Below are 14969 nucleotides of genomic sequence, written 5' to 3'. Positions count from 1 at the left end.
TTTCCATCACGTGAAATGTAGATAATAAAACTATGATTTTAAATTTGAAAATATAAATATTTTTCCAGTTCTTTTTAACAAATTAGTATTGAATTCGTATTTATTATGGTAAATATTATAAATAATATTCTTTCATAATTTAATTTTGATAGATGAATCACGAAACTGGCCTATTATCGAAGAAGGAAACATGCAAACTCACTGTCGGAAATTAATCATTACATAACCAACAAGTTTTCCGCCTTTAAACTCCTCAAAATCCTCGTGGTGACTGGTAAGGCGACTTCGACATTGAGGTCTATATATTCAACGTCTCTACGTAATTCGTGATCAAGTGTATTGTCCCTTTTATGTACAGTTACGAAGGCAGTGACAAGGTATATAAATCACTGACCTGTACTGTATAGGTACCACTGGACTGGCGGCTGTCTAAGTGCTTTTGTGCCTGTTTGATATTCGCCATTTTGGCGCTGTTGGCCATAGCGAATCTGCGTGAGTACCTACTTAAACTAGTGATGACAAGCTTAGTAAACATCGATGGATGGTGGAAACTATTTACACGGAAATCGAGTATACTTCAGAGTATTGTATGTTCCTTCGCAGCCATTTGTATTATACGTCAAAATTAGTTCTCTGGACGCTCGCGAGTGGCGCTTCAAATGGCACAAAAAATTTGCTGTCAAACATATGGAACAGCCTGTCCAGTGGTATATAAACAGGTCAGTGATATAAATACATTAATTGATGACGGGTTTCATATGTTCGCCTTCTGTAATACGGACCTAAGGCTGAGCTCCATAGAACGTACTCAAACTTTACTTACGTAAAACTTTGTTGAGTGTGATAAAACGCGAACTTGACTTTTGCATTGGGCTGTCTTAGCTAAGCTCAGCATAATTTCAGCTGTCAAATCTTATATCTTTAAACGAGCAATTCTTCCGGGGCGGTAAATCGATCTAGCTAGGATTCAATTTAAAAAAAATGTTTTAATGAGAAACAGCTACATCATCCGGAAAGCAGAAGACCCCGGAACGAATCCAGATGTAATATTAGTTTTTTTTGTTCAAGTTGTGTACATTCTTAAAAATCCGAGCAAGGCCGGTCGTCCGGATATTAACTTTAAACGAGATTGAAGATAAGCTTACAACTCGTCTTAAGTTTTTTCGTAAGTAAAGTCTGAGCAAAGTCGTAAGTACTTACGCTGTATAGATCTCAGCCGAAGACTAAAATCAGAGCATTAGGAAGAGGCTATGCACCCCCAATGGCCACAGTATTAACATAAATTCGAGCTTCCATTCGCAGCAAACCTTTCATCGAATTTCAGCATTAAAAAAAAAACAAATTTTTCTTCTTTGGCAAATAAAACAAAATTTCTTAAAAATTATTACTCCACCTAATTTTACGTTTGTAGAAAGAAAAAAAAAGGTATTAAATATCATTAGTTATACATTGTTTTTATTCAATTAGCAAGAATTTAATTTTTATTTTACTATAAGTTGTAATTTAATATCTACATACATATCTAAATTTATTTAATTTTCGTCCATTAGTTGTGGTTTTGTATACATATGAGTTACGAAGGCTTATGAAGTATAACATTAATAGAATATAGATGCTGAAGTATGATACAAAGGGTCTAGTTCCCAACTAACGACTGGGTGTCGGTCTGCACGTGCATCGTAAAATTTACTCTAATAATATTTTCCCTAAAGCGAATCACACACGACGCAGATGCGGTAATTTTTGGGTATTTCAAGAATCCTGAGCGGTATTGCATTGTAATTGGCAGGGCATCTCAATTACCATCAGCTGAACGTCCTGCTCGTCTGTCGAGACCTTATTTTTTTTATAAAAATCACTATACAGATACGATATAATCCCACGTAATACTTTGGTATTACAGATCCTCACCAGAGTGAGGATTTCAATACTACGTAATAAGAGGTGGGACTGCCTGAGTAAAAATTGAAATTTAGTTTTGTATGAAACGTGCAGTCTTTGACATAAATTTGAAATACTAGTAATTACAGTATCGCGATTGGCCACGAAGTATAATCCGGCTAAGTTTGTAAGCAAAAAGTTGCTTAAAACGTAGTGGATTTCCGCTATCTCCGTTTCTTACAAGATTATAGCCGTCATCTGTCAATCTATCAATGACTGCACGTTTCATACAATCGAGTGAATCGCTTTTTTTTTAGAGAGTTTTGCTAGGCTGTATGATACATACACTCGGAACCCTTCAGACTGAGTAGACTTGATTTTTTGGTATGGATTTTTTATACAGAGTGCTACAATGAGTTCGCGTTTTACGGATACAACGCGTTTATTGCTTCTGGATTTATTAGGCAGCTCGACAGAAGATGATTCTGATTTTGAATTTGATGCACGAATGAATAAATAATAAAATTTGAATCGCCAGACGTTATCTGCAGATATATTTCTATACGCAAATAATTATCTCAGCATCTTTCTGTTATATGTATATGTCGGTGTCCACAGATACTTTACGAGAAAATATACATAAACTGCGCTGTCTATGTTAGAACTCATTCAAATATCTTAGTATCAAATATATAGAGAGCGATATTGAAAGATATCGGCTCAGACACAGTTAACTGTATAGCCGAGTGGCTAGCGATACTACCTACTAAGCTAGAGAGAATCCCGGTAGGTGCAAGCATTTATATGATGAATATAGATGTTTGTTTCCGAGTCATGGATGTTTAAATGTATTTATGTATGTTTATATAAATATATGTAATGTTTAAGTAAGTATATTGTATTAAATATATCATTGTCTTGTAACCTATAACACAGGCTATATACGCTTAACTTGGGGCAAGATAATTTGTGTAAAAATCGTGTCTATATTATTACTATATTATTATTATTATTAACTGTCCGTATCTGCGTAGTGTGTGATTCCCTTTACGCGCCAAAACAAGTATATCTTCAGAAATATATTTATTTTAAATACGACTAAATATAATATTTTCCAAATTTTACATACAGTCAAATACCTCATTGTGGCAAAGTAGGTACTTCTAAATTATATTATAAACGAAATTGATGTGAAGACATAATATTGAAGATAGTTCGAAGGTCCATTTATATACCTATCACAATCAAACGATAGATGTCATTATAATCCTTTAGATTCATTCATTTCAGACCAAAAGGTTTGCTCTTGAAAAGCAATTTTATTTAACTTCCTTATTAATCCCATACGACGACAGAGACCGGCATGAGATAAAGCGAACGTGCGGTGATGCAAAATATGTTAGCGAAACAGTCCGTCTTCTGCATCTGTTTTTGTTTATGTTTTTATTTCATTTAAAAAATAAGTTCCGATTAAGAAGACGTGGTGGCTGTTCCAGCAATAGTACATTTAGTTCTCAAAAGAAGAAACAGAAAAAAATTCTGGGTCAGATCGTTGCAATCACATTCGTTCAATATTTAAGATTGAAAAAAAAAGTTGATAGGTTCGATAAGAAAACTTATCGAACCTATCTCTATCGTTGTTCAGAAAGTGATTTTCAAGAATTGTTATCGTATTAGTCTTATCGGATATAAAAAAAGGTGTGGACGAATGATGTGATGTGTTTAGGACTATCTATACAGTACCAATGTAACTTCTCAAAAACCGGTCTTACTGGTATCACTTGTATAAATAACTAAAGTATTTTCTTCCTTCCACTCCATCACAAACAATCCAAATAGATTTATCTTCTTTGTCTTCATTCAGTGAACGCTAAAAAATTATGCGTTAATATCCCTCCACGCAAGCGAACGCGGGTGATATTATCTATCTATTTCTCGCGGTAAACATGTTAAGATGCTTTCTTTAATAAAACTGTTAAGCCACGCCCCTAATAGGTTAATAAAACAGGTTATTATGTTATAAAACACGAAAACACGGCGCAGCGGACCCGGCTTTATAGATTACTACTATAGTCAAAGACTTCTATGTATACTACTAGACATGCTCTGTGGCCTTAAATAATTGCTCACTGAGTTTCGGTTCCGACAACGATCGAGAACACCAGTGCACTGATTTGTAAGCCGTGAACGTTGTTTTCATCAAACTAACGCCGATTTTGTTTAAAGTACCAATAATAGTTATTTATGCAACTGTTGTGCAATAAGGCGTATTAAAACACGAATGTGGGTTTATCACCCCAGGGCGAAGCCGAGTGTGATAATAGTAACATGAGTGTTTTAATACCTAATTATCAATAGATGCATACAAAACTCTATCTACACCGATAATATGAATCCTCTATAAAAGATTCTGAAACAGTTAGCTTACGGCTAACATTAAAAAAGCCAGTCCTAGTAACCATTAAATCATCCAAACGAGTGAAGAAACGAGACATTACAAATGTTGTACTGAATTTCATTACAACACTCGTTTTGATGATGTAATGGTTATTAGGACATGGCTGTTTTAATGTTGGCCATAAGCTAACTGTTTTAGAATCTTTAATAGAGGATTTAAAGAATAGGTGTAGGTAAAACATTATTATTACATCTGCGTTTGCAAGGCATATTCACCATGCCTGCTCCCCTCTCTGCCCGCCCGCGCGATCGAAAATTGAGACACAATTATTGTTATTCCAAACTTTTTGCCTACTCGTATACATAGAAATTTGACTATGACATATTAAAAGTATTAGACACAAACATCTTAGTACCAAATATTTGTTGCTACATAAAATTAAATGGAATATTTAGTACCTACATCCAAGGATAAACACACTAAGTACAATCGGCGTTAAAATGGCGATTATTAAATCCAATCTGTTTAGCGACAGCATGTCCAGCGAAAGAATTCTGTCAGTGCTACAGACCTATAAATAAAGAAAATAGCTTTCTCTTTCTAGAGGGTTATCAATTTCGTGCGGGCATTGCTGCATATCTTTGTTTAAATCTCTATGTAATTTAATATGTTTTTTTATTTATCAATATTTGCTCAAACCATGCTTATAGCAGAATTGTTATGCCTATGAATCATTCATAATAATTAAGGCTCATAACTATAAGAATTATAACAGTTAATAGAAGCGATATAAAAATGTGCCTCAATGAGTAATCCTAGTTTTCACTATAGATGTAATAGCGCGGTATCAAAATACTGGCTTGGCGCCACTTTTGTTAAGTTGCATACAGCCACGTACGAGTTTTTGTTAATAAATAACTGGGCCTAATTAATCAATGATCTACAATCTACATCACAAAGAGTAGAAATCGATAAATGGATATAATTTGTTGCCAATTTCAGAAAAGCCAGAGCATGGCGCTAACATTTATATATTTTCTTCGTTACATTTTTCTATAATTAATGATGAAAATGAATACGAAATTAATTTGATCTTTCCTACTGGACTATTGTAAGTCTGTGCATGTCACACGGTCCTTATTGATATTAGTTCGTACGAGCATGCCTTTGTAATTAGCAAGGAAGGGATTTAATTAATTTTCAATCATCTTACCAAAATTATGGTGAATTGTTATCTGTCAATAAAATAAGAATAATAAAAAAAGGTTTAAAAAAAAACAAAAAAACATGCTTTGGTTACAAAGATAATGGTTGAAATTTAAAATGAATATCAATTCCTTATAGACGATAGATGAAAAAATTACATAAATTCACAAAAAATTTATTTTTCAAATAGATTTTTTTTATAATTTCATCAAATTAATGTATTGTCATCGCTCCCCGATGAATCTACGAAGTTTGGACGAAATCTGGCCGTTTAAAGTGGCTCAAAATCGCGCCCAAATGAGTCGGTTACAAACAAACATACAGTGAAGCTAATAAAAACCGTGTAAAAATAGAATTATACTATAAAATTTTGAGCGATTTCTACATAATTATGGATGAACAAGACTATTTGACATGTAAATTTAAATAATGAAATCGGCTGATTTTGCGAATAAATGCCAATTAGGACAACTTTAATATAAACATGTTCAACAGAAAGTTTGCTTCTGGACTCTTTAAAGTAACCAAAACTCGTACACAAGCCACATATACTAATAAGTGTTTAATTTATTATGAACCAGGTATAATATTATGTTATGATGTTTATGAAGAAATTATGTATATTATATAATAATCTGTAATAAATTACGAAAAAGATAAATAACCTCAATTTTGTAATGATGCCTTAGACTTAACAATATGGTAGATTAAAGATATCATAAAGTATTCATAAGCTTTTACTTATTTAGTAGCAAATTTTTGTATGTTCCAGTAATTTGTTTGTTTTCTTGAAATTACTAGGAAAAGTCTACGCCTGATTCTGCCTGATCAATAATTTCTGTATTGGATGTCAAAATAATGTTAGCGCTTGTCGCTTGCTATATCTTTACCTAGGATGAAGTATCAACTTGATTTGCCGTACGCGTTCACAAGAAGGAGACAAATAGTCCTTCAACCCAGAGAAAAATTAAAAAGCAGTGGACAACCGTCGCTTTTGTTCCGGGAATGATAATTTGAACTCATTATTGATTTGTTTCAATGATGTACTGATTATGTTTATGATAATTTACATTTTTAAACATTATATCTAATGTGGAGTTCTTTAACAGGCATTAATATGTTACTTATGTAAAGCACGAGCAACCTTCGCACGGCTCCGATCCGTATGGCAATCACGGAAACTGACACGGAGAGTTAAGCTCAAAATATTCCAACGTGAAGACCGTATTGATGTATGGGTGTGAGACGTGAAAGGTCACCAAGCTCATCTCTCATCAACATCAGGTCTTCGTTAGCCGATGCCTTCGAAATATCCTCGGTATTCACTGGCCCGACAAAATTTCCAATGATCATCTTTGGCAACGCTGTCATGTAGTCCCAATCGACCAACAAATAAAACGCCGCAAATGGAGCTGGATAGGCCACACACTCCGGAGGGATCCCAACCACATACCGACACAAGTTCTAGATTGGAACCCTCAAGGAAAACGCAAACATGGCCGTCCAAAGCCAACCTGGCGGCGGACTGTCATCGGAAAGACCTGGAATGAAATTAAGAGAGATACTCAAGACCGATCGCGATGGAGATGTACTGTGGATGACCTCTGCCCCACCTAGGAGATACAGGAACTTAATGAATTAACGAATATGTTACTTATTCTATCAATCATTTTCAAAAGCAAAAAAGTAAGAAAGGAGTATTTGTACTATATATCGTACTTACGTGTAAGAGGTTATATTTTTTGGTCTCTGCTTAGTGTGGCTCTTGGCCTAATATATAACACATCACAATGTTTCTTGAGACGACTTATATGCAACACTAAATAAACACAACTTCACCACTTAAATGACTCAATTAACTCATAATCACGGAAAATTTACAGAGAAATTACGATCACAACCGACTTGTTGGTTGCAAATTTCACTTACGTGCAACAAACAAAACAGAAGCTCTGACAAAGACATAAATTATTTTAGTAATGAATAAAAATTCATAACACTTTTTGTATCTTACGCACGGTATTATTATTTGGTTGCCACTTCCAGGTATACATGGTGCACACTAGAACTTTTGCACTTCTAGCTAATCGGAACTATTTGAATTTCAAATGTTATATTTTTTGAAACGTTGCAACCTTCTTAGTAATAAATAAAACAATTGGCTGGAAATCATTTGTCAATAATTGTTTTTTATCACACATCAAAGTTCTACGTACGCAACGAAAATGCAATGAAGTCGAAAAGATTTTAGAGCGATGATTTTTTATGATTTCAAAAGTTCTCTCTCTCCGCAAGACTGTGCCGCTCGTCTTCAAAATGCTTTTGGGAGAGAAGCACCTTGCTTGAGCACCACCGTGAAGAGATGGTTTGCTGAATTAGAGAGAGGTCGGGTTTTCTTCAACTGCTGTCTACGAAAATAATGTGGCTACTGTTAAGCGGTTAATTGAAGAAAACTCGCGAATTACCTATGAGACAATTCGAGGATTATTGGGGATTGCTATGAGTCAAATTCAGAAAATTTTACACGAAGAATTGAAAGTTCGGAGAGTTGTTGTCGTTCGTCGGAATGGTGCTCACAGTTGCTAATGAAGTACAACCACGGACATTCTAGTGCTGTTTATGACATTATCACAGGAAACGAATCGTGGATGTATTGTTTTGAACCAAAAAAAACAGCAATCTTGTAAATGGGTGTTTGAAAATGAGATCAGGCGAGAAACGTTGGTAAAAATGATCGCATTGTTTTGCTCAGGTACGGGTCCTATCTGCACAATTCCACTTGAAGATCAAAAGAGTGTTAATGCCGAGTTCTACCATTTGTTTACCCGGTGTTAAAAAAAGTTCGTGAAAGATGACCAAAAAGCCGGGTTCTCCTACATCATGGCAACGCTTTTTCACACACGGCCAACAAAACTAAGTGATTTTTAAGTTCCGAAACTCGTCACCCATCCTGCACATAGCCCCGACCTAGCACCCTGTGATTTCTGTATTTTCCCCAAAATCAAAGATTTGATTAGAGCTTTAATTTTTTATAATTCCGAAAAGGCAGTAATAGCGTTCAATCAGCACGTAGAAAACATGCCTTCAGACCTGTGGTCCTCCTATTTTAAAAAATGGCTCGATCGCATGAAAAAATGTTTAAAATGTAAAGGAGAGTATTTTGTACAGCAATAATCATAATATTTAACATGATATTTTTCAAAGTTACGCAAAACTTTTAGTGTGACCTGCGTATACTTCATCCTTATTTCTGTTTTATTATTATTTAAGTAGGTACTGCCTGCACGACATCTACACAAGGGTTCCTTCAATGACGTAAGTAAGATTTTTTCCAAATTTCGACTACATGGAGATGGACGGAAGCACGGCAGTCCGTCATTTTCAAAGCAATTTGTTAAGTAAAGTTGTCACAAATACACTTATGAATGTAAAAGATGCCACCATCTCGGAAAAGTTGAGCTTTGAGAAGAAGTGGCAAGAAACTCGTTGCCAATTTTTAAATGTAGATATGTTTGAATTTTCAGCATTTTACACTATTATTTATACAATATTATGTAAAGTGATGCACTAAAAAGCGGAACGCAAGAAAAAGGTTTGATTTTTTTTTGCTATAATTATTATTGTGCGTAATGACTGGAGCCGTAACCTGGAGACTTTAGTAACTCCGAACACAGACTGAAACACAGTAAGGCTTACACATTTCTGCTTCACGGCAGAAATAGGCGCCGTTGTGGTACCCATAATCAGCCGGCATCCTATGCAAAGGAGCCTCCCACTGGTTTCACCATTATCTTTTGCCATTCTTATAATATATATAACTTTCATGGTTGTCTATGAACAGAATGAGAGGTTGTTCTTTGTTAGGCTTTACATATTTGATAGAATGTTGGAAGAATATCACAAACATCACCTCGCTTGACCAACCGTATGGATTGGCTTCTCCAATACTGCCTTTCGGAGCTCCAATCATCATAGAATCCTTAGGCTGCCAGTCCACCAGAGCGGAGCGAGGCAGCGGAGCCGAGAAACGGACTAATGCGGAGTGGAGTTGCGTACTGTGACTGTCCACCGGAGTGGAGCGAGGCTGCGGAGCGGAGTGAGGAAGTAATGCGGAGCGGAGTTGCTGTGTTTTTCAATATGCGGAGCTAGGCAGCAAGTACGCGACGAGTGATTTCGAGCTCCCGGCGTGGGGCGATTGGTTTAATTCTACGCGAAATGTCACTGATAGCAGACATGCCATCGAAAAAGTTGATACATTATTACCTTACATTGCTTGAGGAAGAAGAGTTGGAGTCAGAAGAAGCCGAAATACTTACCATATACCATTTGAACAATTCTATGAGGAAACATAGATTTTGGTTAAGAAATCATATCAAACATCGTTCAGAACACAGTGAATATTTTACTTTTTTCCAAACAGCTGATGAAGAAACTTTCGAAAATTCTTATAGAGTTTCAAGATGTACTTTTTATGAACTTCACTCCCTGATTGAACCATATATTCGGAAACAAGACACAAATTACAGAAATTCAATTAGTAGCCGTGAAAGATTAGCGGTGTGTTTAAAGTAAGTACACATTTTAAATCAAAGTAACTTTTATTTTTGCATACAGTTATAGAAGCCATGTTATATTAATTTAAAAATCGTAATCTGTCTCAAAATTGACCGCATTTTCATTGGGTTCTGTTGGCTCTGCTGCAGATGTTTCAATATCCTGGGTTGTTGGAATTTGTAAAGCGCTAGGATTAATGATACTAGTGTTAATATTATCTGAAGCACTAGGAATATTGACACTAGTGTTGGTATTATCTGAAGCACTAGGAATATTAAGACTAGTGTTGATATTATCTGAAGCACTAGGAATATTGATACTAGTGTTGATATTATCTGAAGCACTAGGAGTATCGATACTAGTGTTGATGTTATCTGATGTAGGTGTTGAGCCTGTAGAATAACCATAATTATTCGGAGAATACCAACTATGTTGAAGATTACTTTCTTCAGCTGACATTACCGCATTAAAGCAGGTTTTTTTAATTTGAAGTTGAAAATAATACGGCAGCTTTTTTGTCGATGCAGCCAAATTTAAAAAAAATAAGTCTATTTCATCGTATTTATCACTGGCTGACATCATGTTTTTAAGTTCTATCCGTTCTCGTTCCAACACTTCGCGGCGTTCTTGATTTTTTTTTAAATAATCTAGAATTTCATCGTTCTTTCTTTTTTTGGATGTTGATGGAAGAGATTCCGAAGCTGTTGGATTCTTAGGATCATCGGCAGAAGGAAGATTATTTGAATTTGATGGCAAAAAATTGCATGATTCCCGTGAACTCTCTTCAATGGTATTTGGCGGATTTGAAGTTTCGCTTACTGAGTGGTCCAGGGGCGTAAAATTTGTTGACCGGTCTCTGTTACTCATGTAAGGCAATAAAAATGACATGGCTTTTTGATATTTCCATTCTTTTCGTTGTTTTCTAGCCTGTCCACTCCTTGTTGCATTTTGTCTTTTTAAGGCATCCCGATGGTTATCTCTCAGTTGTTTCCATCGCGACTTGGCAGTTGTAACTGAAACAATCAACAAACACAAAAATGTATTACATGGTCTATTTATGACAAAAATATTACATCACTTACGCGAAGTACAATTAAATACGTTTTTTTTTAGGTATTTAGCAACCGGCCAGTCATTTACAACGATGGGAGAGAATTTTAGAATTGGATTGAAAAGTGTATCAAGAATTGTTGAGGAGGTTTGTGATGCTTTATGGAATATATTGCAACCTCTTGTCATGTCACAACCAACAGAAAACGACTGGAAAGAAATCGCAAAAGATTTTGATGAACTATGGCAATTTAAAAATTGTATAGGTGCTCTTGATGGCAAGCACGTATATATCAAGGCTCCCTCGAAAACCGGGTCCTCGTTTTTCAACTACAAAAAGAGATTTTCTGTAGTATTGATGTGTTTAGCTGATGCCAAAAGGAAAATCATAATGGCTGATGTGGGATCTATGGGAAGATTTTCTGATGCAGGAATTTTTGATAACAGCATTTTCGGAAAGAGTCTAAAAGAAAAGAGATTGAATTTACCTCAGCCGGTACCATTTTATCAAGGTGGAGCAAAAATGCCGTTCGTATTTATAGGAGACGAAGCTTTTCCATTAATGGAAAATTTTATGAGGCCTTACCCACGTGATGGACTTAACGCAGAAAAAAAAATTTTTAATTACCGATTATCAAGAGCACGTCGTATTGTTGAGGCAACTTTCGGTGTATTGACGAGAAAGTGGTACGTGTATCATAAAGATTTTGAATGCAAAATAGAAACAGTTGACAAGGTAATAAAAGCAACATGTGTTTTGCACAATTATTTAATTCAAAGACAACCTAATTATATAAACAATATTGAAAATAACATGGAGCAATCATTATTATCAGTTGGTGATATTATAGAAACACAACATTCTAGTAACGATGGTTATCAAGTTCGTGAAATGTATTGTTCATACTTTAATAATCAGGGGAAGGTACCATGGCAAGATACTCGAATTTTGAAAAGAATCTATAATAGTCAGTGATGTGAGACAGATATAGATAATTTGGCCAGCTGCGGACATTATTTAACTATTTAGGCTATTACATTATATAGGCTTTTTTGTTAAATAAAAAAAAAGATATCAATATGTACCTACTAGAAGGTATTATAGAATAAAGATACATATTATTTACCATCCGATATGTTTGTTTCAATGATAATTTGGTCCCACGCAGCATCTTTTGTTTCGTTGCATTTGTAAAATTCTGAAGATGTGTTCCAAATGCACGGAAACTTTTTCACACTTTCAATAAGTTTTTCATCCATTATCTTCGGTCACATACGCACTGGTCGGAATACGGCGGCACACTGCCGGCGCAAAGTGCGCCCGCGCCCGCACTCGCTTCCCCGCTCCGCATCCCCGCACGTTTCCCCGCTCCGTTTCCCCGCTCCGCATCCCCGCACGTTTCCCCGCTCCGTTTCCCCGCTCCGCATACCGGTTTTATATGAAATTTTAAACTAGCTCGCAAGTCCCTGTCCACTTAAGAGGAGCGGAGATTTTGTGCAATCCTATTGGTTAATATTTCTCCGTTTCTCGGCTCCGCTGCCTCGCTCCGCTCTGGTGGACTGGCAGCCTTAAAGCTTACACAAGGGAATATCAGAATGGTTGGAACAAAGCCACCTCTTGCATTGATAGCCACTATCATTGTAACCATCGTTCTTCTTTAAGGCGAAGAGTAAGGAGAAAACTCCAAAACTAGGTGTTTTTAGACACGTTTTATGGTGAATATATATCATTTGGAGCTATGAACACTACTTTATCTTGTTACACATACCCTTAAGTTTTATTCTTAAGCTACCAATGCTTGCTGTTGGTTATAGTTAACACTCCAGAGTTATTTTTAACTACCATTTTTATTTACAGTTACGCACGCTATTTCTCGGTATGACGCATTTGTTTAGTACGAAACTCAGATGGGTTATTCTTATAGTTTGTACATTTATTGTGTAGGTCCATTTATTAGGATCAGTAATCAATAACAATGATTATAAGCATATTACTGTTTGCGCCTTACTTTTCGACAAAAGTAAAGTAAGAAAGTATTCGCTCGTAAAATATGATCAGGCGTTTCATTTTTCATGCTTTGCAAACCAGCCAATTGCCAGAGTCCAGACATCATTTACACAGAACTTCCCGACTGCCGACTATTTATTCTGTGTTGGTGTAAAAAATAATAATAATGGGAAATAAGACTGGACGTAAGCCGAGAAAATCAGTGAAGTTGTCCAGAAAACGTAAATCAGTTCTTGCAAACGACGTAAAAAGACGACTCCAGCTAATGCGTGATAGAGTTCAGTAAGTACATAACTACCTATGTATATTAACATAACTAATATAATAATTGGCATTTTAATTGATAATGATTTTAAAACCAACAAATTCTATAATAATATTGATATACCGAATCATGCTATTTTCGTTTGATAAGAACACCAAATAACAAATATTCTCAAGTCTAAGAGTAAACTACACAGCAGCGTAGTAGGTACCTAAGAAAAGTTCGAATTAGAGTTACAAAAAATACCTATGCGAGTGCTGATATTGGCATAGTAGTAGGTACTTATAGCTCTACGTACGCAAGTAGCATGACCATGAGATTTTATGTTTAATGATAATATCTTTTATTTCAATGACATAATTGATATTTTTTTAGGGGTATACCAAATAACATTGATTCTCGCGAAGACAATCCTGAGACGTGGTGAGTATTGAAATATAATGTTATAATTTTACAGCATTATAATACTATATAATATGCATTATATTATATGGTAGTATCACTGCATTAAATTATATAGGTAGTCAGCATTACAAAAACATATCAAGTGCCGGTATATTTGTAGGTATAGTATATTACGCACAACTAGAGAGTTACCTTGGTACCTATTTATTATAAGTAGTAGGTACAATTTTTTCGCCCATGCGTCCGTCCTTTATTTAGCGCCCGTGCCTACACTTACTTAAATTTAAATATTTTATATTGTAGCTCTAGTTGGACACAACAAGAGGAAAATTCAACACCAAATATAGAAAATGAAGACATGATCGCTGACAAGTAAATTCATACTTTTTTCAATATTCCGATTACAGTGTTATTAAAATCTTATTTACTTATCAAAATATTTAACGTAGCGTAGCCACCTATTATGAAGAATGATTTAATACACATTTTATGTATATAAATCATTATTTGATTGTTGTAGTTATTGTTGCTGTAGTAGTTTGTTGCGAGTTGCTAGTTAAGTTGTTGTCAAATAAAATCCAAATTCAGTCTTACATTGTTTGCTTTTTGTAAATATGTTTCAGATCTCTCGTTTCTGAAACAAAATTTACCAAGGAAGAATTCTTTCACATAGAGACAGAGTCAGCCGCTATCAGGTAAACTTTTTATATAATTTCATTTATTTTCAGTAAATATGTAAAATACACTTAAACACACAAAATATGAAACTGATGTGATGTGAAACTGATCAAATCAAAATATTTATCTATACACAATATAATAAGTATTTTTTTTCAGAAGGAACGAATTTGTAGTAGAAGGGATGCGAATACTTAGCATGACAAATTTTTTAAAAGACCTTCAGGAAATTTCCTCACATGGCAATATAGACTGTGGATTGCAGTCTGTTGAAATAATAGCTGAAAGAAAATTAGGGCTAGTTTCTTTTCCATCCATCCATTTATATTAACGGATCCATTTGTTGCAATGATCCTGAAATCGATTTAAATATAAACACAATTGCGGGTGGAGTAGGAATAGTATGTGGCAAAACACAATTAAATGAATTGTTAGCAGCTTTGGATTTGGCCCAAATATCTTCTAACATATTTAAAAGAAGAATGGACACAGTCCACAAAGTTTGGGAAAAAGAATTAGTCATT

At 35.1% G+C, this 14969-nt stretch overlaps 2 protein-coding genes across 2 annotated transcripts; one reads left to right on the top strand and one right to left on the bottom strand.

Moving 5' to 3' along the window:
* Positions 1-9565: 9565 nt before the first annotated feature.
* Positions 9566-12132, top strand: LOC126969571 (uncharacterized). The gene is made up of 2 exons (XM_050815100.1): positions 9566-10053; positions 11153-12132. Exons 1-2 carry the CDS (start codon positions 9701-9703, stop codon positions 12063-12065), a joined length of 1266 nt encoding a protein of 421 aa, XP_050671057.1. The 5' UTR covers positions 9566-9700; the 3' UTR covers positions 12066-12132.
* On the bottom strand, positions 10065-12651 carry LOC126969579 (uncharacterized). Its single transcript, XM_050815113.1, has 2 exons — positions 12217-12651; positions 10065-11052 (listed from the first exon to the last, which is right to left on the bottom strand). The coding sequence occupies exons 1-2, from the start codon at positions 12347-12349 to the stop codon at positions 10124-10126; spliced, it is 1062 nt and encodes a 353-aa protein (XP_050671070.1). The 5' UTR covers positions 12350-12651; the 3' UTR covers positions 10065-10123.
* Positions 12652-14969: the final 2318 nt, after the last annotated feature.

The sequence above is a fragment of the Leptidea sinapis genome, chromosome 18, assembly GCF_905404315.1.
Source record: "Leptidea sinapis chromosome 18, ilLepSina1.1, whole genome shotgun sequence".
Lineage (NCBI taxonomy): Eukaryota > Metazoa > Arthropoda > Insecta > Lepidoptera > Pieridae > Leptidea > Leptidea sinapis.
Note: the sequence above shows the minus strand (reverse complement) of the source record. Positions and strands in the feature narration are given on the sequence as shown.

Excerpts from the sequence above, each read along its gene's own strand:
- LOC126969571 (XM_050815100.1), top strand. The coding sequence starts at position 9,701 with ATGTCACTGATAGCAGACATGCCATCGAAAAAGTTGATACATTATTAC. Across the intron at positions 10,054-11,152 it reads AGATTAGCGGTGTGTTTAAA|GTATTTAGCAACCGGCCAGT; the intron begins GTAAGTACACAT and ends GTTTTTTTTTAG.
- LOC126969579 (XM_050815113.1), bottom strand. The coding sequence starts at position 12,349 with ATGGATGAAAAACTTATTGAAAGTGTGAAAAAGTTTCCGTGCATTTGG. Across the intron at positions 11,053-12,216 it reads TGAAACAAACATATCGGATG|TTACAACTGCCAAGTCGCGA; the intron begins GTAAATAATATG and ends TGATTGTTTCAG.